Source organism: Tenrec ecaudatus, chromosome 10, assembly GCF_050624435.1.
Source record: "Tenrec ecaudatus isolate mTenEca1 chromosome 10, mTenEca1.hap1, whole genome shotgun sequence".
Classification (NCBI taxonomy): Eukaryota; Metazoa; Chordata; class Mammalia; order Afrosoricida; family Tenrecidae; genus Tenrec; species Tenrec ecaudatus.
Genome location: NC_134539.1, coordinates 88,844,240 through 88,867,724, shown reverse-complemented (window position 1 = coordinate 88,867,724; position 23,485 = coordinate 88,844,240). Strand labels below are relative to the sequence as shown.

At 51.5% G+C, this 23,485-nt stretch overlaps 1 protein-coding gene across 1 annotated transcript in view; it reads left to right on the top strand.

Annotated features, from left to right (window-relative positions):
• SHMT1 (serine hydroxymethyltransferase 1) overlaps positions 1–23,485 on the top strand; it is a 29,181-nt gene that overhangs the window by 4,531 nt on the left and 1,165 nt on the right. The window contains exons 2-11 of the mRNA XM_075560980.1: positions 4,980–5,095; positions 7,209–7,354; positions 12,798–12,913; positions 13,159–13,319; positions 15,819–15,900; positions 16,268–16,480; positions 17,487–17,603; positions 19,846–19,968; positions 22,226–22,342; positions 23,161–23,271. Of these exons, the coding sequence (XP_075417095.1) occupies positions 5,000–5,095; positions 7,209–7,354; positions 12,798–12,913; positions 13,159–13,319; positions 15,819–15,900; positions 16,268–16,480; positions 17,487–17,603; positions 19,846–19,968; positions 22,226–22,342; positions 23,161–23,271 (1,282 nt within the window). The 5' untranslated portion in view covers positions 4,980–4,999. The remainder of the gene's footprint in view (positions 1–4,979; positions 5,096–7,208; positions 7,355–12,797; positions 12,914–13,158; positions 13,320–15,818; positions 15,901–16,267; positions 16,481–17,486; positions 17,604–19,845; positions 19,969–22,225; positions 22,343–23,160; positions 23,272–23,485) is intronic.

The following is a 23,485-nucleotide window of genomic DNA, read 5'->3' as shown; positions in this document are numbered from 1 at the left end:
CAGTGTGGAAGTTTCTTAAAACAGTAAAACTAAAAAGTAACCATCAAGCTACCCTCGGAAGAGACTTCCAAAAGGTCATGAACACTTTTCATTGTATTTTAGCTTCCACTTTTCCTGTGAACTCCCTGAGGCCTCCACACATGACCGGGCAGTTGCACTCTGAGGTATTACGCAAGGGACTTGAAAGCAGAGTCAAACAGATGTCGTACCCAGTGTCCATTAAAGCACCATTCACTAAACAGTCCAGATGTCCATCAGCAGACGACTCGATAACAATGCACGATATCTGCAGCCACCCAAACGATGGCGTACCACTCTCCGGGAAGAGAAATAGTCTTGCTACCTGCTACGGTAATGCATGGATTGAAGACATTACGCTAAGTGAAATAAGTCAATCCCAAAAGAACAAATATGAGGGACAAAAGAAGAAGCCAAAATATAGAAGTGTAGAACTTTGAGAAGGCTTCCAAGAGTGAATGGAAAAGTTCCATAACCTTGGGATGGAGGTCATTTGCATTTTCTCACACTAGGGAGTTTCAGCCTTAAGCCCAAGGGCTACAGGTGAGTTGGAGGCCACATAGCGCATATAGTGCATCCTTCTGGTGGCCTGTGCAGGATACTGTGTGCCTCAAAAGAACAGAGTGAAATGCCATTCGCTTATAGCACATGGTCATAGGGGCTGGATAGAAACTAGGTCGAGAATGTCTAATTAGGAATGTTGTACTAGGCTTATTTTTCCTTTGGGTCCTATATAAGTACTGGAAACTTCCCCCAACCCCCACCCCACCCCATGGAAGGTTGCTCCACCCCAATGACCCACCAACAGAAATGTCAATGCCTTCCGGGAACATACATGCTCCCCTCCCACCTCTTGACTTGACTTTCCCGTAAAACCTTGTAGGGAAAACCTGCTTATCACTCTTGTCAGAGTGTTTGTTGATTTGGGTGTGACCTTCTCACAGTGTTATATCGGAGCAAATGAATGGTCTTCTCCCTCTCTGCACATCTCAAGATGTACAGATAGGTGGGGTGGTCTATGATTCCTGGGCACTAGGCAGGCTCACTACCTCTTTTCCTAGATGGCTGGAGTAGAAGATTACAGGAGAGCAGAAGCCTGCCTTCATCTGGGTATTTATCCTTAAAGGAGTGGGCTTATGCCGAATTTGCCCTTTTGCGATCAACTAACTTCACTCTGCCCAATGGCTTCCAAGTCCCACTGTGTCACGATGTGTTCCGTGCTTTCGTCATGTTGTTTAGGGATGCATAGTGTTCCATTTTGTGTGTGTAACAATTTCTTTATCTCTTCTTCTACTGATGGGCATTTGCACTGTATCTATCTCCTTGCTATTGTGAACTGTGATGCAGTGAACATGGGAGAGCATACATCTGTTCCGTCTCTTCTTTGGAGTATTGCTCAGTGGTGGTATTTATTGCTGGATTGAAGAGGTTTTCCGTTCCCAGTTATTTTAGGTGGTGCCATATCACTCTCCGTAGCAGTGTACATGCTTACACTCCCACCATCAGTGTATAAAATCTCCAATTGCTTCACATCCTCTACAACATTTGTTGTTGCTTGCTTTTAAAACAATTGGCCTATCATTGTGGATACAAGGTGATATCTCATCATGGTTTTAATTTGCATCTCCCTCAAGGGATTTTGGAGTGCTCTTGGAGTTCTGGTTTGAAAAAGAAGTCTAAAGGGGCAGGGGCAGGGTTGCAGGGTACATAGCAAAGGTTTTCCAGTGAAGCTCCCATAAGACAAGCCCAGCTAGGCATGAAGAGTAAGCACTTGCACGGGAGGAAAAATTCCTCGGTGCAGCATAATGGGTCTTTGGCTCACTGAAGGGATTTTCCATTTTCCGAAAACTTCTTCATAGTAAGCTCCAAGAACCATTTTGTGTCCGTGAAGGAAATCTAGCAAGATAACCCCTTGAGCCCCCACCACCACGCCTGGGAAACAGCCAAACAAAAACTGTCACCAAACCCAATAAGCTGATTTTTCTGACTTGAATTTAACCGGCCCAGCAGATCCCCTTAGAAGCCACTATTTTGATTGAACCTTATTTTTGTTTAGACGTCTGTGTTAGACAGGGTTCTCTAGAGAAGCAAGACCAGGACACTTAGGATTTTATGTATATTTATAGAGAAAGAGATATACTACATAAGAAATAAACAATTAGTCTGTAGCCCAGTACAAATGGCTCAGGGCAACTCGCTTCTGTGAGACAGCTAATACACTGGCAGTCCTTCAAGTCACGAGGGCCACCGGGTGCAAGTCAAGGAAGCAGACAGCTGAGTCCTCTGTAGAGCAATGCAGGTAATCTGGCAAGCAAATGGCAAGACAGGTCACCAACGGTCAGCCAGATGACAGGGTCCGACAGTCTCCCCAGCTCAAGCAATGAATACCCGAATAGTGTGGTGAAGCAGGTCTTAAAGGAATCTCAAACTACAGTGACACAGTCCATAGGTTGGGTGTCCCACAGGTGGTGTAGCTCTCAAGTTGAGGCAGACAACCAAATAAGGCAGCTGCACACTGTCCGATCATCAAAGAAGGCTGAGGCTCACCCAGCCATTTATCTCTCTGCCTTTCAATTAATCCCACATTTGTTCATTGGCCAGGCTGACACAATAAACCTACCTATCACGACACTGTAATGGACTGAGACAATATATTACTGAGAAAACTTGTCTATCCACTGCTCTCAGAGATAGGTGACCAAGTTTTGTTTTTTCGCTTGTTATTGTACCTGAAAGTTTACAGAGGCTATTACCGGTTTTACACTCAATGATTCACACGTCTTTTGTTTCTGGTGAATTACTCTGAGAAGTTCAATGCTTCCCTAGTATTCCAGCTCCCCTTGTAGCTCGTCTATTTGAAAATTGAGCACTGGGGCTGAGTTCATTTCCACATCTGAAGGGTAATGAAAGGCCATGGTCTGAGAGGTTCTGTTAAGTTTCTCTGGTGGGAAATACCTCAGTTCTTGGCTTCTCACGAGAAAGAATTCACACCGAAGACTGCTTTGTGATCCAAGTGGGTTTTTATGAAGGACGGAAGAAGTGTCAGGTTTTATAACCACTGAACACGGGCAACCTTGCAGGACTCCACACCCACACGTGGTGGCCTGAGACCAGAGAGGCCGTGACCGCCTGTGACCAGCCGAGTGGGCACTGGACAGGAGCAAAGGGTGAAGAAAAAGAAGAGAGAGGGTGGATTCGCGGTCCAGGTATATGAGGCCTCTGGCTGGGAGGTGTGGTCCAAGATATTGGTTGATCTTATTGGCTGAATTAAGCTCACCTGGGCCTAGTTCGGGCCACCCAGGTGTACCACCCCCCTGGCTGCGGCTTGAATTGGCGCATGCCCAGTAGTCGTTAATGGCTGGCTAAGGGCTCCCCTGATTCTGCAGCCTCTTGTAGGGGCCTTCAGGAATGGAGAGGGACAATCCTGTCCCTGTTTCTCGATACCTAACAGTTTCAGCAGTCTCTGTCTTACCAGTAAACCTGACCTCTTTTATGACTTTCGATTGTCCACACAAAAACTCCACAGTTTTCTCCAGGACCTTCTCACGAGGCTCTTTTGAGAGCAATTGGTGGTGGTGGCTGGGTGCTGTCTGGCTCTTCTGGTCCCAGGGTCATGGAGACCGATGTGTGTCTGGTACATAGGCCATTGACCAGATTGTTTCCATGTGTCTTCGAATTTCCTCGCTCCTGTTCCCTCTGGACAGGGAGAGACCAGTAATCGTCACACCTCAGTTGCTACTCACCAGACTACATTGTAGAACATTCCTGTGGACTGTGTTGAACCTTTATTTGGAATAAGCCCATGCGCATATGAACTGGAACCTTAGTGGCAGTACTTTTTGATTTGCCTCATGATCTCACTTATATGAAAACAACAAGAAGCAAAGAGTCGTGTATAGAGATCCAAGTTTATTAGTGTTTGCCAGGGGCAGGGAAGGGAGGATGGAATAGACAGTGCTCAGTAGAGGCCTTTCTTAGAGTAAAACTCTGGAGTACGCTTTCACAGATCCTTAGAGAAATGTGCCCAGACTAACATGCGTGCTTTCTGTGCTTAAATTGGAGATCGTAAGTCACCAACTGCCCTCACCCTCTCCACCCTTAAACTGCGTCTCAACCCAGAAAAATACCTTGCGAGGGTTCTAAGTACTGAATTTTTAACACTAGGAGACTCAGCCACCTCCCTAAGTGTGGCGTGATAAGCCATTGCTCCCACTGTTCACTCATTTGGCAGATAGTATTAGTACATATCCGGTTGGGCTTGGTACTGTGGGGGATTTTTATGTATTAGTACATATCCGGTTGGGCTTGGTACTGTGGGGGATTTTTTTAATTAAAAAAATTTAATAAGTCATTTTATTGGGGGCTCGTACAACTCTTATCACAATCCATACATATATACATCGTGTCAAGCCCATTTGTACATTTGGTTTTTTAATCATTTTATTAGGGGCTCATGCAACTCTTATCACAATCTATACCTACATCAATTGTGTAAAGCACATTTGTACATTCATTGCCTTAATCATTTTAAAACATTTGCCCTCCACTTAAGCCCCTGGGTTTGTTTTTTTTTAAGTAGTGTTCGTTCAATGTCTTAAAGCATCTTAAGTTTAAATGGTAAGATGTGTTCGTGAAAAGTTTCATTAAAATTGCAGTGTTGGCAGATTCCTTTGGGTCAAGGGTAAGGTAAGCTGTTGAGAAACTGGGGTGGAACTCACTGGAGTGGATCGCTTCCAGGGCCTCTGGGGGTAGGAGGGTAATGGGCCTTAATTCGCGTTTTGAAAGCCGGTCCCTCAGGAGCCCAGCGTTCCACAGAATGAGCTTGCAGTGGAACACACCCAGTGTTCTGGGGGAAACGCTATCAAACAGGCCGATGCCTTGGCAGTTCTGGAGAACTGACGATTGAAAGGAGCTCAGACGAAATTTCATGTTGGAAATGATACAACGTTTCTCCTTTTCAGGCAACTTTAAACCCAGGGTGATGGCTGCGCCTGTCAACAATGTTCACGGGAATGCTGACCTCTGGGCCTCACATCATAAGATGCTGGCAGAGCCCCTGAGAGAGAACGACGTTGAGGTGGGGAGGCCTAGCAAGGTTCTCTAAATTAGAGGCTTTTGTTGAATCTCCGGGTTCTAATCATGCCACGAATTACCTTTCTGAGGATCAGCGATGCAATTACAATACTAGGACCAGGTTTAGAGACAGAAGCTTACAAAGTGGCTAGATGCCTGTTAATTCAAGTATTGTTGCAAAATCATAAAACCATGTATTAAACAAAAGTATCAAAATGGGAAGCTGTTCTCCCCAAACCCCAAATATATCAAATATCAAATTGTTTCTCAGCACATCCTTCATGTGGGTGTGTACACTTCGGAAGGCAGTGTTTCCACTTTGTAGCCCTTCCCCCAGGAGCCTAGGTGGCATAGTGGTTCCTCGCTGGGCTACTGAGTGCAGGGTCAGCAGTTCGAAACCTCCATTTGCTCCGAGGAAGAAGGAAGGGGCTTTTTCCTCCCCTAAAGAGTGACAGTCTCCTTGGAAATAGCTAATAGAACTATGCGAAGTAGGCTGTAAATAACTTCCTGAAATGGGGCTGCGCACCTGCACTCTGTGCTAATGACAGGTAACATGAATCAAAACTACAAATTAGCATAGCATAAATATGCCACTAAACAATTCTCGTAATTCTTAATTAATTAACTTGCCCTTGAAACAGGTAGCGAGAATATAAATGTGCCACACAATTCCCTAATTGCCAATAAAATATAACCTAAATGAACCCCCAAATCCAGCTCCCATCTTGGAAACACTCCCTGGGCAATTGTCCTCCGTCCACCAGGGGCTCTGTGAGTTGGCATCCACTCGGCGGCAGAGAGAACCCGCCTTCCCCGCCATGTCAAAATGTCAGTTGTGTCAGGCACCCTGAAGGGGTTTAGTTGGTGGACCTTTTAAGTGCTCTTTGAATTGGGGGATCCTGAACCATTTCAGGGGCAGGATGGGCCTGTGGGACTGGGGGTGGAGGTAAAGTTTCCCAATAAACTCGTTACCCTTGGAGGATGGCCAGGTGCAGTGCCATCATTAAAAAAAAAAATTCCTTGGCACAATTTTTCTTGCGTTCTTCTCCTCAGTGTAATTTTCAGTTTTGTTCAAACTTTTTCCTCATAAGCCCCTGTGATCATCCTCTGCCCTCTGGGAAATAAAATGTATCAGGGTTACCCTTTAGGAATTCCAGAAAACAGTTACTATAACCTTGTGAGCTGTTTGAATCGGGCTTTTTTTTTTTTTTTGCCTTGACGCTGAGACAAATGTTACTGAGAAGAGAGCTCCTCTGCAGTTTTCCACTGCCTCAGGGACACGCGTCACCACATTCTATTTGGAATGAGCCCAGGCGTGTCTGCACTGGAACCCCCGTACCAGTGTTGTCTTACCCGCTGCGAGTTCCTGCACCCGCTGTGCCCGAGTGGTGCTGTGGAGCGGTGGCCAGCAGAGGTCTTTGCAAACGTGACCCTGTCCTTATCATTCAGCAGGAGGCTGTCCCGACATCTGGAAGCATCTGTTACTCACTTATTTTTACCATAGCCCTATTGAGGGAGCGTTCACAGGCCAAGCACGCCTCCCATGTGAGGTGCACGGGCTGGTAGGGTGCCTTCTGCCCGTGGGGCTCTGCACCCGTCACCACAGTCCATTGTAGGAGCCTCTCATCACCCCAAAGGAAACCCCAGGCCCAGCAGCGCTCCCTTCCCTCTGCCCCTGAGCCCCTGGCGGTCGCTCCTCTCTCTTATGTCTGGACCTGCATGCATGTTTGCATCTAAGTAAGGGGAAGTAAAAGTAAAATTAGGGAGGCAGGAACTTGTTGAAATGTGAAATGTAGGGATAAAAAAAATGCAGGAGGGTGTGGAATCAAGAATTAGGCAGGATACCCCCTTTCCAGATCACCTCGGGTCATTTGGTTTTCCTTGATTCGTTGCCATCTATTAGCTCTCTTTTTTATGGTAAAATTTGTGAGGAGATGCATGCTGTCCCCTAGGTGTGATGAGAATCTGCTTAATGTGGTTATTTGGGTTATGGTTGGCATCTTAGGGCTAGACACGAGTCTATAGTAATGGCTCGTTAGGAGGCTGTGACTTTGATCAGACAAGTTTTTAAAATAAAAAATCCAAGGGCTGAGCGTCTCTCGTATGATCCTCACTAGGTTTTCAACATCATCAAGAAGGAGAGCAATCGGCAGAAGGTCGGACTGGAGCTGATTGCCTCAGAGAACTTTGCCAGCCGCGCAGTTTTGGAAGCTCTAGGGTCATGCCTAAACAACAAGTACTCCGAGGGCTACCCAGGCCAGAGGTAAATGTGTCCAAATGGGGGTTCCCGGTCGTGAGATTTTCTCCTTCAGTCCTGTTCTTGGACAGCTCTTTTATTATGTCCCACGGGTGAGCCCATGGATATTTTTAGAGCCTATATAAATGCCCAAGTTCCTTATTAGCGCAATGGTTCTCAACCTTCCTCATGCCACGACTCCTTAATACAGGTCCTCATGTGGTGGTGACCCCCCTCCCAACCATAACATTATTTCCATTGCTACTTCATCACTGTCATTTTGGTACTGTGATGAATCGTCATGAGATATCTGATACGCAGGATGTATTTTCAATGTTACAAATGGAACATGATTAAAGCATAGTGATTAATCACAAAAACAATGTGTAATTATGATGTATGAAGTGTCGTTTTACCTCCAATACTGCTGCTTTCAAAGCAGTAGCTGTTTTAAAGAGTAGCTGCTCTCTACACAGTAGCTGCTCTCTATGCATGTGACTGGTCCCCATAAGCACGTTATGGCGCCAACCCTGTCACATACACCTGTATTTGTACGGGGTCTATGTGATGGGGTTGGCGCAATGATGTCATCACTCGGGGTACTCGTATGTGGGCATATCTGCACGTGGGCGGACCCGCCTGGAAATGGATAGAAGAGCAGTGTCTCGATTCCTAAGACCATCGGAAATATGTGTTTTCTGGTGGTCTTAGGCAAGCCCTGTGAAAAGGTCGTTCACAGGTTGAGAACTGCTGCTTTAAAGCTTCCTAGAATGACAGATCTCTAAGGCTGGCTTCTTTAACAAAGCAAAATCGCCGAGGCTTATGTCCTCATGTATACCCAAACCCCACCCACTGTCATTGAGCCATGCCAACTCGGCGAGTAGCCCTATAGGAGAGTGTGCAACTGCTCCTGTGCTGGTCCATAACCTTACAGGTAGGTAAACCTGTATATAAAGCCTCCTCTTCCTTCCTCGGACAGGCTGGTGGTTTTGAACTTCAGACTTTGTGGGTATCAGTCTAATGCATACTCACTAGGCCGTGTGTGTGTGTGTGTGTGTGTGTACACATATGTAGATAAATACACACACACACACAAACACCAAGATTTATCTCAAGAAACGAGTTCATTTTGAAGAGACTGGGAACCCCCAGGCCGGTGGTCAGATGTCTGCTTCACTTGCCACCGCAGCTGGTGACAGTGTCAGCAGGCCAGCTGCAGGCTGCTGGCCCACAGGCTGTGGAAGCTGGTGAACCCAAGACCGGGAGGCAGTAGGTAGGACACTGGCTCAGGTGCCAAGAACTGGAAGTCCCATGGTGAAAGGCCGATTGAGGTTTCAGCAAGTAAAACACATTCAGAGTAAAGAGCGCTGCAGGCCATGCTTCTAAGAACACTCCTTTTTTGAACAGTTTTATTGGCACTTCGTCCACATACCATCTGATTCAATAGTCCAGTCAGATCAGGAAGAGCTGTACAGTCATTACCACAGTCAACTTTAGAACATCGGAAACTCCTTTTCAACTGATTGGCTGCTCGTAGCAGATCTCCTTGTGGGGATGATGACATGGTATCAGCTCTCATGAGATGACTACATCTCAAGTGTCCAGCCAGACTCGGGCCCAGCCACGGGGCTGCACAGCTCAGCCATCACAGCAGGCCGTCTGTAAGGAGTGCTGATGTGCTGGACCATTGTCGAGCGCCTGGATAACCCCATGGAAGGGTTCGTTGCTACGCGAGAGTATGGAGCTGAAAAATGAATCAACTAATGGAAACCGCATCTGCATTTTAATGTTGGATTATGTAAATCCAGTAGTGGCTTTCCGTTAGCTCTGTTTCCCGGAAACCCATGATAGGCTAACATTCGTTTTTTAGCAAGACAACAGGAACCATCATTCTTTGAGTATAAATGTTCCTTCTATCCTAAGACACCCCTGAAGCACTGTAAAAAAGCTGAGACACAGATGAGATAAATGAGATGAATGTCTTTTACCATGTGGATCTATGGTAAAATTCTCAGCTTCCACCCTGGATACCCTGTTCAATTCCAGACCACCTCATCATGTGCAGCCATCGGCTGGCTGTCAGTAGAGGCTTGTATGTTGCTGTAAGGATGAACAGGTTTCAGCAGAGCTTTCAGACCAAGACAGGCTAGGAAGAAAGGCCTGGAGGTTTATCTGAAAATTAGCCAGTGAAACCCATTTGGCTCACAAAGGTCCACACTGGGGAACCCTTTGATCCACAAAGGCCCATGTTGGCCTGTGGAGCATGGGATTGGCATGAGGTAGGGGCCAGCTTGATGGCAGCTGATGACAATAGTCAACAACTAGCTTTTACAATGTTCCTTAAAGAGTTCACCAAGTGGCTTCACACCTAAGATCTCTTTTGATCCACACAGCAAGTCTGTACGGCAAGAGGTGGTGGTGGTGCCCCAATTTCATTCTGGGGAGGCTGAGATTCACTAAATGAAGTAACTTCCCAAGGTCACAGCACAGGGACCACACGGGGCTCACTGTTAGCAGAACTGGACTGTGAATCCGGATGTTCTTGTCACCAATCCCAAACTGCCTCAGAGGCTCCGACATGTGTACTCGATCTCATGGAAAAAACGGACCATTTCTGAGACTCACCCTGGCCCAGTGGATCTGCCTGTGAAGAGGTGAGGTTGGTGGTTACTGGGCCTGGAAAGGTATTAAAGTTGCTGTGTGTTTACTGCTGAGATTTAAATGAGCAGTGTTTCTCCCCGAGAGGACTCGGATGAGGAAGAACCACCTTAATTGTGAGTGAAGTTAATTTGAACAACTTGGTTTACATTCCTAGCCCAAATGAAGCATCAGCATCTCTTACTCGGAATAGAATGGCCATCCAAGGTCAAAGGCTTAACCCCAAAAACCACACTCACTGCCATGGAGTGGATGCCAGCTCATATTGACAACCACAGGACAGGATAGAGCTGCCCCTGTGAATTTCCAGGACTAACTCTCCACAGGAGTAGAAAGCCCCTGTCTTTTCCTTGAGGAACGGCTGCTGGTTTCAAACTGCTGGCCTTGTGGTTAGCAGCCCAGCAAGGAACCATTGCCCTCCAGGGCTCCGTGGTTAAATGCTTCGCAGTTGGGAACCGCTCTTGTATCGAGTACTTGCCGAATGCCATCAGTCCGAAGCATTTCCTTTGCCCCATTTCAACACCATTGAAACTGGAATACGCGTACGGTCCATGGCGGGGGCGGCGGCAGCAACACCACCACCCAGTTGCCGTAGAGTTCATTCCCATTTATGTCAACCCAAGTTTTGTAGACAAGGACTACCCTCCAGACACAGTGCTTCTCAACCTTCCTAATGCTGCGATTCACAACCTGCACGCTGCAGGGCACACCGCCCTGGCTGCTGAAAGCGACGAAGCCTTGCAGCATTTATTGATGGAAATAAGAACTAGTACAGCCTTTAGTATAGGTTACACTTCGATATATAGAAGCAAAACTCTTTACCACCAGTCCAGCAAGCAACACCATCATAAACAGGTGGGGGGGCGGGGGGGATGACGTCAGTAACGTCATTTTATTTGGATCTCCTTGGATCCACAACCAAAGCTGACTGAAGCAATGGTCAAGAAATCAAATGATGAATTGCATTGGGCAAAGACACTACAAAAGGTGGCTTAAACATGCTCAAAAGCAAGGCAATTTGAAGACGAAGGCGCACCTGCCCCACACCATGGTATTTCCAATCATCTCCTGCATGCCAAAGGTGCGATGCAGTAGCGTGTAAGGAAGGCGAAAGGGTGGCAGCTGCGTTTGGATAATGGTACTGGCAAGGAGTCAGAAGACTGCCCGGAGTCCCAATACGTCTGTCTTGAAAAAGTACAGCCGGAACGCCCCTTTGGAAGTGAGGATAGACAGTGTAGCGCCGATGAAACAGACAGCTTTCCTCTGGTTCCTGAATGCTTCCTCGCCCACCATCAGGACCTTACTTCTACCTTACACATCCCGCTAGACCAGAGCATGGACACGGGTACAGAAAGGAGCTGGGAACACAGGGAATCCAGGGCAGATAAACCCCGCAGGACCAATAATGAGAGTAGCCGTACCAGGAGGGTGGTGGGGAGAAAGGGGAAACCGATACAATGATCTACCTATAGCCCTCTCCCTGGGGGATGGACAACAGAAAAGTGGGTGAAGGGAGACATTGGTCAGTATAAGACATGAAAAAATAATAATTTATAAAGTATCAAGGTTTCAGGAGGGAGGGAGAGGAGGGGAGGGAGGAGGAACAGTGAGAAGCTGATACCATGGGCTCAAGTAGAAAGAAAATGATGATGGCAACAACTGTACAAATGTGCTTGACACGATGGATGGATGGATGGATTGTGAGAAGAGTTGTACAAGCCCCAAATAAAATGGTTTTTTAAAAACATTTTATTAGGGGCTCGTACAATTTTTATCGCAATCCACACATATACATACATCAATTGTATAAAGCACATCTGTACATTCTTTGCCCTAATCATTTTGAAAGCATTTGCTCTCCACTTAAGTCCTTTGCATCAGGTCCTCTTTTTTCCCCCCTCCCTCCCCGCTCCCCCCTCCCTCATGAGCCCTTGATAATTTATAGATTGTTATTTTGTCATATCTTTCCCTATCTGGAGTCTCCCTTCCCCCCTTCTCTGCCATCCATCTCCCAGGGGGGAGGTCACATGTGGATCCTTGTAATCGGTTCCCTCTTTCCAACCCACTCATCTTCCACTCTCCCAGTATCGCCCCTCACACCCCTGGTCCTGAAGGTATCATCCACCCTGGATACCCTGTGCCTCCAGCCCCCATATGCACCAGTGTACAACCTCTGCCCTATCCCGCCCTGCAAGGTAGAATTCGGATCATGGTAGTGGGGGGGGCGGGGTGGTGGAGGAAGCATCCAGGATCAGGGGGAAAGCTGTATTCTTCATCGGTGCTACATCTCAAGTGAAGATGGCAAGACTTTGCCTTCCGTACTTTGGGCATGTTATCGGGAGGGACCAGTCCCCGGAGAAGAACTTCATACTTGGAAAGAAGGTTGGCAAAGAAGAGCAGGGGGATCCTCAACCACATGCGTTGACACTGGCTGCAGCCATGGGAGTGAGGCTGGGCTGGGCTGGGCAGGGCTTTGTTCCGTTGTGTTCGTTCACAGCTATGTGTTTAGGGTCACGAGAACGGAACTGTGGACAATGTAGTGACTGTGACAAATGTCACTGGCTATGCTCCAAAGAATTAAAATGGCAAATTTTACATGACAATGCAAGAGGGCTTCACAGAGGCTGGGAAATCCCATTTGGTCTTTCGTTTCATTTTCCCACCAACTGTAGACCGCTCCCTCTGTGGGTGAGGAGGTACTTGCTCAGAGAGGCCCAGTGAGTATGTGCTCCTAGGGCGGGAATGGGGTCAGGCCCCGGCTCTGCTGAGGGCAGGGCGGGCAGGGCGGCACTGAGTCTCATATCCTCCACAGGTACTATGGCGGAACAGAATTCGTTGATGAGCTGGAGGTCCTCTGCCAGAAGCGGGCACTGCAGGCCTATCACCTGGACCCCCAGTGCTGGGGGGTCAATGTCCAGCCCTACTCAGGTACGCGCGTGTCCTGACAATTCCCCCGGGCCTCAAACAAAAGTGAGGGACAGCTGGGCACTTCCAGCCGGGCACATCTGCCACCTTTCCTCTTGGGCTTCCAGCTGCCCTGCCTCCCCTCACCCCACACACCCTTATTCTCCAGGGTATGGATGAGTCAGGAGACCTACAAGAGGGTTTGTAGCGCTGGGCCCGGGGGCTGCTCAGGAGAAGAACCAGCTGTGTCCGCTCTGACCCCCCTGCAGGCTCCCCAGCCAACTTTGCGGTGTACACTGCCCTGGTGGAGCCCCATGGGCGCATCATGGGCCTGGACTTGCCCGACGGAGGCCATCTGACGCATGGGTTCATGACGGAGAAGAAGAAGATCTCAGCCACATCCATCTTCTTTGAGTCCATGCCTTATAAGGTTAGTGTGCGCCTCTTCGTGGTGCCCGAGGGCGCACCCCAGGAGACCCCAGGGTCTGGCTACAGCTGCCAGGAGGGTTTCTCCTGTGTGGCAATACAGGAAGTCTCCAGGGACCCCGTTTCTCCTTTTCCTTCCCTGAAGAGAGGAGCCTACTGAGGTTCTTGGCAGGGCCTGTTTGGGTGCTGCCGCCGGGATGCAGATGCAGCGACAACCACTGGGGGGGTTTCAGCTGCTCGGGAACCATAACCGATGCCGCCCTCACCCGACTGCAGCCCTACTTGAACCCCAGCTGCCACTCCAAGAACAGCCGCCTCCCTGACTGTGGCACCCATACCAGCACCCTGGACATCAGCCCCACCCGCCACATCCAGTTTGGGGAGCCCCTGCCACCAGGGAGGAGAGGGGGATGACACCACCCACCTCCAATCGCCAATGCAGGGTAACCATCACATTCGTGCCACAGCCTGGACCCCTGCGCTGTTGCTGCTCTTACTGCCTAGCCGCGTCCCCCAGCCCCCTATCCACCCACTATGACCCATGTCAGTAGTATGCCCAGTATGTGGCCCAGTTCCTTGGTGGTGCAGACAGTTGAGCACTTTACTAGCAGCTAAAAGGTTGGTGGTTCACCGACACCCAGAGGCTTCTCAAGACTCAGGCCTGGCAATCTGCCTCCAAAGTTACAGCCTGGAAACCTCTGTCTACGTTACAACAGCTGTCAAAGCAGTGCCAGGGCTTCCTGGGGCCCTGTTCATAGAAACAACGTGAATTTTAAAAGGCACGATAGAACACGAGGGCCCCTAGGAGCCTGTGTGGCACTGTGGGTTAGGTGTTGGGCTGGTAACCGTAAGGCTGTTGGTTCGAACAAGCCAGCTGCTCCACAGGAGAAAGAGGAGGTTGTCTATTCCCATAAAGACCGACAGTCCTGGAAACCTTCCAGGGTTGCTTTGAGTCAGTCGGCTTGATGACAGTAGGTATGTTTGCTCTGGGAGGCGTGTAGAGATAGATCTGTGAGGATTTGCATGCTGGGCAGAGAAGAGGGTCTTGCATAAACTTAGGGAGTTCGTATACAAGGTGGTCCTGCCTCCTGGCTGAGAACCATCTGTGACATTCATTCTTCATTGTCAGGTGTGCCGTTCCTGGCTCACTTCCTCTTTGCCACCACGAGCCGGTGGAAGCAGGGCCTCTCTGGCATGGTTGGTTTCCTTGGTTGGTTTGGGTTTGGGCTTTCAGAGGTCTGCGCTGCATTCTCTTGGCCCTTTGCTTTTTGCCAGCCTCTGCCTCAATTCTTGCACTGGCACACGTGGGGTGCTCTCTGGTCTGTGGGCAAGGTTTCATTTGTCACTGAATGCCTCGATATTTTCTGCGGGGGACCAGCCTCTCTACCACGAATAGGTCCGAGGGACATTGAGGGGTAAATTAAAGAGACACGAGCCACGGGATGCCAGGGCCCACCTCTTCCATGGCGACTGGAACCAGACTGAGGCAGTGATGTATTCTCTTGTGAGCGGATGTCACCGCGGGCATGCAAGCCCAGGAAGCACATATGTAACAGGAAGGAGATCTATTCGAGGCAGATACGTAACAGGAAGGGGACAAGCTAGGGCTATACACAGGAAGGGGAGGCACTGGGCATTCATGTGACAGGAAGGTACATAGTTAAACAAGATGGGTGGGCTCTAGAGTTAAGATGGCGGCCTAATCTTAGTCATCTCTGAGCTGGCTTGACCATGGGTGTCTCTGAGCTCTTCTCCAGGGGATTAATCTATGATTCTTATCAGAAGGGAGTGGGCCCTATGTAGGGTGGGACAGACAAGAGGGTCTGATTGATGCCAGGCACCCTGCAGGCAAGTGTCGTTCAAGCACCCATGGTAGCAACTATGTGCTTGCAAGTGGCACCTTAACATTGACCTTATTGGGGTTCGGGGGGGACATCGTGGAGAATAGCTTTTACTTAGGAGAGTGTGACCGGAACTCGTGAAGGTGTCCCCCCACGGGAGCCCGGCCTCTCACTCTTAACATAGGAGCCTAGAGAACTTGTCCGCATACTCACTCTTCCTGGTTCTGTTGCCCACAGTTTTCTCTTGAACTTGTCCTGAGGATGGGTTTCAAAGCATGTAGTCATCCGTTGTCACCTGGTTGACCCTGACCCCTGGCCACATGGTCAGGGTAGATATATGTTTGGGGGGGGGGTATTGTTGTTTCACTCAAACCGTCTAATCATTTGTGTGTTAGGAATTCCCAGCAGTCTTCAGGAGCAGGCCCCATAAGTAAGGTGGTCAATGGCTGGCCTTTCTGGCCGGATCACCGGGCCTTTCTCTGGGTGCCCCTGGGTGGGCTCCGGCCTCCAGCCCTGGGCGCAGCAGCTGAGAGGTGTGCTGCTTGCACCGCCCCCCGAGCTGGGAAGAGGTGGTGTCCCTGAAGTGAATTTGAGTTCAAGGAGGGTGGGCGCAGGGTATCCGGGGGCAGGAGGGTGAGCTGCCCGTCTGCGCCGTCCCCCAGGTGCACCCGGACACCGGCTACATCAACTACGACCAGCTGGAGGAGAACGCCCGCCTTTTCCACCCGAAGCTGATTATCGCAGGTGAACCCCTGGGCTGAGTGGTCGGCGGAACCCGTGTTCCGGGACAAAATTGAGATGCAGAGATGCCTCCCACCCGAGTGTAGCTGTATCACCTGTGACCTGGGTAGTAGTACAAGCAACGCTTCTTTCCCCAGGGAGCCAAGCGCCACGTGCACCCTTTAATAGACAGTGACCCGAGAAGACAGCCGTCAGTCTGGGTGGGAGAGCTAGTCTGGGGTGCTGAGCCTAGTGAGCTCTGAGTGCCCGGGCGTTGAGGGGCAGCTCGGGGTGGTTGGCTCTAGTAGGCACTCTGAGCTGTGTGTGTGGTGCCCACGTGGCCCCAGCGGCCGGGGCACTCTGACAGGACAGTGTCACCGTCCCCTCCCAGGCATCAGCTGCTACTCCCGGAACCTGGACTACGCCCACCTGAGAAAGATTGCCGACGAAAACGGGGCGTACCTCATGGCGGACATGGCGCACATCAGTGGGCTGGTGGCCGCCGGCGTGGTGCCCTCCCCCTTTGAGCATTGCCACGTGGTGTCTACCACCACCCACAAGACCCTGAGAGGCTGCCGGGCCGGGATGATCTTCTACAGGAAAGGTATGTTTGCTGTGGGCCTGGGCACAGCCGGGGGTCTTATGTCCCCCGGGAACTGGGATGAGTCCTGAGCTTGGGACCGTGGGAGAGCGAGGCAGGAAGGCACGGTGACAGGCTTTCCTGAGGGGCCTGTGGGAGAAGGCTCTCCTGCCATTGCCCCATCTTGGTGCTAGTCTGTACTGCACTGGGTGCCTTCCACCCCATCGCCCAGCCACTTCTCGCCAGGGAGGCAGGCGGTGTGTGGATGGGAGGAGGATGTGCACAGCGAGGTCGGCCGGCACCTGCCCGCCCCGGCCTCTTGGTAGACGCACTCTGCCCTCATCTGTCCCACAGCAACCAAACTGCCAAGTGGCCAATCTAGTGGCCGTTGTTCCTTTTCAATCCTTCCGGTTGTGGGATGCTTACCGCCCCACAGCCAGGCTCCCTCCTGATTTCCAGACTCTCACTCTTGGAAAGACAAGTTAATAACCGGCTCCTCACCCAGCCTGCAGTGAGACCTTAGGCACAAACCAGAGTCAGGAGAGAAAGTGGCCCTGCAGTGACAGATCATTCTGGCCCCGTTGCCTAGCCCCCTCTCTTGGACTCTCCCTTTGAGGAAACAGACCCGAGACGCCGTCTCTGCACCTGTCTCCGTGAGGGACACTTTAACTGGCTGAAGCCTCCTTACGGGCCCGTGCTGTCAAGGAGAGAAGCTCACGCGAACCTCCCCGCACAAGTCAAACTTGTTTCTTAAGAAGAGGTGCTGTTGGGAGAGTGGGTATCCTGTTGAGGTGCCAAGGCTGACGATCCGGCGGCAGCACTCAGAGCAGGTGCACTGCCAGGAGGGGAAGGGCCCTCTGCTCTGTGGGTTTGGAAACCCCTCACCCAGCTGCAGAGAGTGGAGGCCAGCTGCGTGCTTAACTCCCTGCCTCTGCTCTCGGGGGCGTGCGAGTCAGGCTGAGCCTGAGTCCGGGTGGAGGAGAACAGGGGGCAGCCTCTGGGCTTCTGTCCTGATGTCCTTCTTTCCCAGGAGTGCGCAGCGTGGACCCCAAGACTGGCAAGGAGATTCTGTACAACCTGGAGTCACTCATCAACGCTGCCGTCTTCCCGGGCCTTCAGGGTGGTCCCCACAACCACGCCATTGCTGGTAAAATGCCCCAAACCACGCTTTCGGAAAGCACCTTTGGGCCGATGACTGTCCTGCCGTCTACTGGCTCATCCCACCTGTCGTTCTGCACCCCTGAATGCCTGACTCAGGTTCCGCCATCAGGGAGGGAGGGCAATAACGTGTGCCAGGACCTGCGGGCGGCCAAGAAGAGGGTTGTAGCTTCGTGGGCTGCAGGACATGAAGGAGGTGGTGTCTACTCCACACGCGTGCTCACCACGAGGCAAGGCTCAGGGCCTGGGCAGGGGTCTTGAAGGACATGGCAGGAACATGGCAATGAGAAGGCACAGGAGGAGGTGTGGGAGCAGCCACACCCAGGGCGGGGTGCTCAGACAAGGCGCCTCTCCTCCCACAGTGTCACCGCTCAGGTGACCTGGCTCTCCCATCACCTGGCAGCCTTGTTGCCTTGGTTTCCTTCATTTGTGCTAGTGGAGCCGGAAGTGCTCTGGCCATGGAAAGCTGGGGGGGGGGGAGGGGCTTTGGGGAAAAGCACGTGATGAAGCTTTATCTTCGGAAGAGCACGGATGCTGGCCTTCCTCCGGGGAAAGAAGCACCCGTGTCTCAAGGGAGGGAACCCCTGTAGGCGTCCTGTGGGGGCTGCTGTGCCGTTGCTGTCAACAGGAGCCTCCCCAGTCATGTGTGAAGCATGTGTGAAGCACGGTGGCATGTGTAGGCTGCCCGCAGGGCATTGGAGACAACCCTTCGCTGCTCTTTGATGGCCTAGGCCTGACCAGTTTCTGCCATCCCTAGCCGAGGCTCCAGACTGGGAAGCGAGGTGCTTTGGGGAAACTCCAAGCAAGGCACAGTGGCTCGGGGCCACATCAGCCAGGTCATCATGCCCATCTGCACCAAACTTCACAACAAGGAGCCTGTGATTGCGGCCTTACGCAGGGCCAAGTTCAAGTTCCCTGGGCAGCAGAAGACCCACATGTCTAAGAAGTGGGGCTTCGCCCACCAAGTTTAATGCTGATGGATTTGAGGACGTGGTGGCTGCAAAGCACTTTGTCCCAGAGGATCGGGGAGTCAGTCGTGACCCCTCGGGCATGTGTCGGACCCTGCATTCATGAAGGTCTTGGCAGCCCGGTGTCCTTCCTGACCTGTGTCCACCAGCAGATGGAATTTCCTGACCCCAACATAAAAAACCAAGAAAGGAGTGGGGGAAGCAGTGAGGCAAGGGCATGAGCAGGTGGACAGGAGTCTGGGTGCACAGGGGGGTTTTCACATTTCTTCAACCTCAGGGGGCCTCAGGCCCACAGATAGCAGTGGCATCCGTGCCAGGCTTTGGGCACATGTCCTTCTCCTTGTCCTCCAGTCGTCGGTCCCCCTGTGTGACTCTCAGAATCGCCCGTAGGCTTCTGGAGGTGGTCTAGGTGATGCAGAGTGAAGTAGGACCACACAACGAGTGGACTCTGAGTCGGGCACCAGAGCTGCCTCCCAGCCGCTGAGCGATCCTGTTCTCACGCCGGGCTGGAGAAGGGTTACATGGTTCCTGAGGTCATCTTATTAGCTCTTAACCTGTGCTAGGGGGGAGGGCGAGGAGTCCCCTCTGTAGCGGTTCTGCCACATCATTGTTCACAACACCCCGAAGGTAGACACAACCCACGTGCCGCCCATCAACACTGAACAGGGAAGCAAAACGCGGTCTGTCCACCCAGTGGAATATACTGAGCCCCAAAGACCAAGGGGGTTCCCGTGTGTGTGCCACAGGACGCTGCAGACTGGAGTCGACCAGCCGAACAGGACAGCTCACACGTGATCTCACATACAGCCGATCTCCAGACATAGACCGACACGCACAGACACGCGATGACCGGTGGTCACCTAGGGGTGGGGGGTTGTTGCTGAAGGAACAGAGTTTCTGTCTGCGGTGCTAAAAAGATGGTGGAAACAGATGGTGGTGATGGCTGCCCAGCGTGGCAAACGTCATTAGTGTCACTGAAATGTACACTTAGAAATCGCTACAATGGGAAAACATTTTTTTGGTATTTTTTATTTTTTAATGGGGACTTGAGAAATCTTTCCAAGAAAACGGTGGCTCCGCAGAGAGAGAAAATGTCTCCAGTAAAGAGCTGGTGGTGTAGCCCGGGCATCGTAGGGTTAGAAAGAACGCTCCTTTTATGAGAAAACAGTTGTAAATCACCCCTTGTCTTCAGTGACATGGAGAGGCGAGGTCTGTCCGCAGACACCGTTTTGACTGTCCTGACTGTCCTCTCCTCCCACCCAGGGGTTGCTGTGGCCCTCAAGCAAGCCATGACTCCGGAGTTCCGAGCTTATCAGTACCAGGTGGTGGCCAACTGCAGGGCCCTGTCCCAGGCCCTGACGGAGCTGGGTTACAGCATCGTAACAGGTAACTCACAGAAGCAGTACTGTGCCGCGTGGCAGCCCCAGCCCTTGCCAGGTGCCCCTCACCTCATCCCAGCACAGGGTGGTCTATGGGGCAGTTGCCAGAGATCGTTTCTTATCAGCCATGTGAGGGCTTAGGACCACTCCCCAAGTCAGCACTCTCGGGCCAGAGGGCCTCCCCCTCACGCAGGCAGTGCTGGCTCCCCCTGCGCCGTCGTTCGTTAGCTGCTCTGAGAAGCAAGGTAAGTATGTCTCTGAGGGTCGGAGAGGTTGAAGGCCGTGCAGCTAGTTTGTGGCAGGGTTCAGATTTGGAAGAAGGCAGGGCTGGAAAGGCCTTATGGGATTACCCCCACGCTTTCCCAAGGAAAGGTCTCGTGCTGAGGGTGAAGGTAGAGGGGATCCCAGGTCACTGTTTGTCAAGCTTAGTTGGACATCCACGGGAGTCCCCAGGCTCTGCTTAGAAGGCAGGTTCGGATTCTGATAAAGAGTTCTAGCAGCGCAGCGGGTTGCCTAGTGAGGCAGTGACCACAGGTCCGTAGTTAGAACCTACTGGCCGCTCTGAGGAGGAAGGACGAGGCTCTCTGCTCCTGTAAAGATGTGGGACGCCTTGGAAACTCACAGGGGCTGCTCTGCTGTCCTGCAGGATCGCTGTGAGTTGGAATTGACTCGGTGCAGGGGCAGATTCCATAGGTCTAGGGTGGGGGACCCAAGTGTGGTCTGGGAACCACACGTTGAGATGCAAGGTTGTAGGCCAAACCCCTCCCCAAACACACACCCCTCCTAACCCCAGACATCAGAGAACAGGCGTGGTAGCCCCCTGGTGACTCAGGAGTCTCCCCACCCTGTGGCCTCCCTGGCCCACTCTCACTCTGGTCACTCTTCTCTTTGTTCACTCTGCCTCCTGAAAACATGAGGCCATGGTGATCCCAACACTAGCCCAGTTGGCACACTGTGGCGCCACACCTACCTACTGCCACAGAGTTGACTCTGGCACATAGCAACCCTGCCGGACAGAGGAGTGCTCCCTGGGGATTCCGGGGTTGTAAGCACAAGATCAACCGCCGTATTCGGGCATCCTGACAACCTTGTGAACTAATGGCAAATGGGCATCTGAGGGTCCAAAATGTCGGACTTCTTGACACAGCACAGCACAGAGCCAAGATGTGCACCCTGGCCTTGAGGCCCTGGTGCTAAGCTCTTGGTTTCAGCTGCATCTTGCGCATCCTGGAAACACGCCCCAGAGGCTGAGTGAGTTTAGAGCCCCATTGCCACCTGCTCAAGAGCCCTGGTTTAAAAAGTCTCGTGTGGAAAGATCCAGAAGCTCAAAAAATGGGTGCAAGTGTGAACGGGCCCCTGTGTGACCGTGGGTTGGTTCTGCGGAGCTCGCCCTGCCTTAGTGTCTTTTGCCCCCCGCCCCCCACATGCAGAAGGCAGGGTGAACCATGACAAACCGCGGCTGGCTAGGCAAAGGGGGGCTCAGAAAGCTGCTCTGCCACCATTAGTGGCGGTGGCAGCACGGCCTGTGCACTTTGCTTAAGTAGCCCATACAGGTGGCCTTTGACCGCTTTCAGGGACACTTGAGAAATCACCCATTATAACCTGGGGGAAATCAGAAGCCACACTGGGCAGGCTGTTGCTAGAGCGGACATTTTACCTCCCAGCCTCATGTCCCTCCTGTGATAAATCACCTCATCTTAAACTACTTTGCCCTTTCTCTCAAATTCCTAGCCTTTGGGGTGTTGTTTTCTTGAGCTGCTGGTGGTAGCTCCTACTGAGTCTACCCCCAAGTGGCGGAGACCCATGCACAATGGCCAGCAGGTCTGCACCTGCTGCACCTGCTCCATCATCAGTTGCAGATCAGATCACTGTGAGCCACGGGGGGTTTTCATTGGCTGATTGTTGGGTGTAGACTGTCAGGCTGTCCTTCCTAGTCTGTCGGGGTGGAAGCACCTCACAAGTCTATTAGGCGTCATAACAGCTCACCAGCCTCCATTGACAGGACAGTGGTCTCGCAAGGTGTACTGGCCAGGCATCAAACCCAGGTCTCCCACATGGAAGGTGAGGATTCAACAACAGATCCATCCCACCGCTTGGTTTTGGCACAGAATGAAAGTCTCCTGGAGGATGTGGTAGACACCCTCACTTCGCGCTCAACCACATCTGCTGCAGTCTCCTTTGCTCCCGAGCACATTTCCTCGGTATTTCTCCCTTTGCCAAGGTCTGCCTGCTGCTCTTCCTACAAGACCCACCTTTGTTTCCAGGGGGCTCCGACAACCATTTGATTCTTGTGGATCTCCGGTCCAAAGGCACTGATGGTGGAAGGGCTGAGAAGGTGCTGGAAGCCTGTTCTATTGCCTGCAACAAGAACACCTGCCCAGGTGAGACTCCTCGTTGGCCTCTTCCACCCATCTCCTGCCTGCCTTTCTCCCGGGCCACTGAGGGGAGATACACTGTCTTGCCTGTGAACTAAATCGAGGCTCTCTCCTGGGCCCTCCTCCGGACTCGGCCATCACCCTGGCCGTGAGCAGAGGGGGTGAGCCTAAGATGAGGTTCTTGGAGAAGCACTTTCATTTGTGTGAGAGGAGGTGGGGGCTAAGTGGGCACATGGCTTAAGAAAATGTTCAAGATGTGCCCCAGGCCCAGCCAGATGGCAGCATCATCTTCAGACAGTCTGATTACTATTGGAAACAAACAAACTTGCTGCCATCCAGTGCATTCCGACTCATTGTGACCCTATAGGACAGGGTAGAACTGCCCCTAAGGGTCTCTAAGACCAACTCTTTAAGGGAATATAAAGCCTATTTTCTGCAGAGTCACTGGTGGGTTGCTGCTGGCCCTGCAGTCTATAGCCCACCAGGGCTCAATTTAAAAATGGGGTACCCAAAGGGCTCAAGTAGAAAGAAAATGTTCTGGAAATGTTGATAGCAACATATGTATAAGTGTGCTTAATACAACTGGATGATGGATTGTCATAAGATTTTAAGAACCTTCCAGTAAAATTATTAAAAACATTTAAAATAAATAAATAAATGGGCCACCCAAATGTGTTCCTCCTCCCTTTCTATTGCTGAGCTCGGCCCCTAGTCTGAGTCTGTGGTACTCTCTTGCTAGACCCAGCCTGTACCCCAGGGCCAGTTGTACATGCTTGGTAGCAAGTCCGATGGGGATTAAGGACAGCCCCCATTTATCTTGAAAGGGGACAAAAGCGCCCTCCGGCCCAGTGGACTGAGACTGGGCACCCCGGCACTGACGTCCCGAGGACTCCTGGAAGAAGAATTCCGGCAAGTCGCCCACTTTATCCACAGAGGTAAGGGGCACCAAGCAGGGGGGTGGGGGGAGTGCCCAGCAGCAGCCACGGAAGGACAATCATTTCAGCAAAGCACTCTGAGGGCCTTCCCGTTGGTTCTGGTGTCTGCCCAAGGAGGTGTGTCTCCAAAAATCTTTGCTGAGGTCAACATTCACTCATGCCTAGAGGACACTGACAACTGTGCTCGGGACTCGGGCCTGATCTCCCCTTTCCT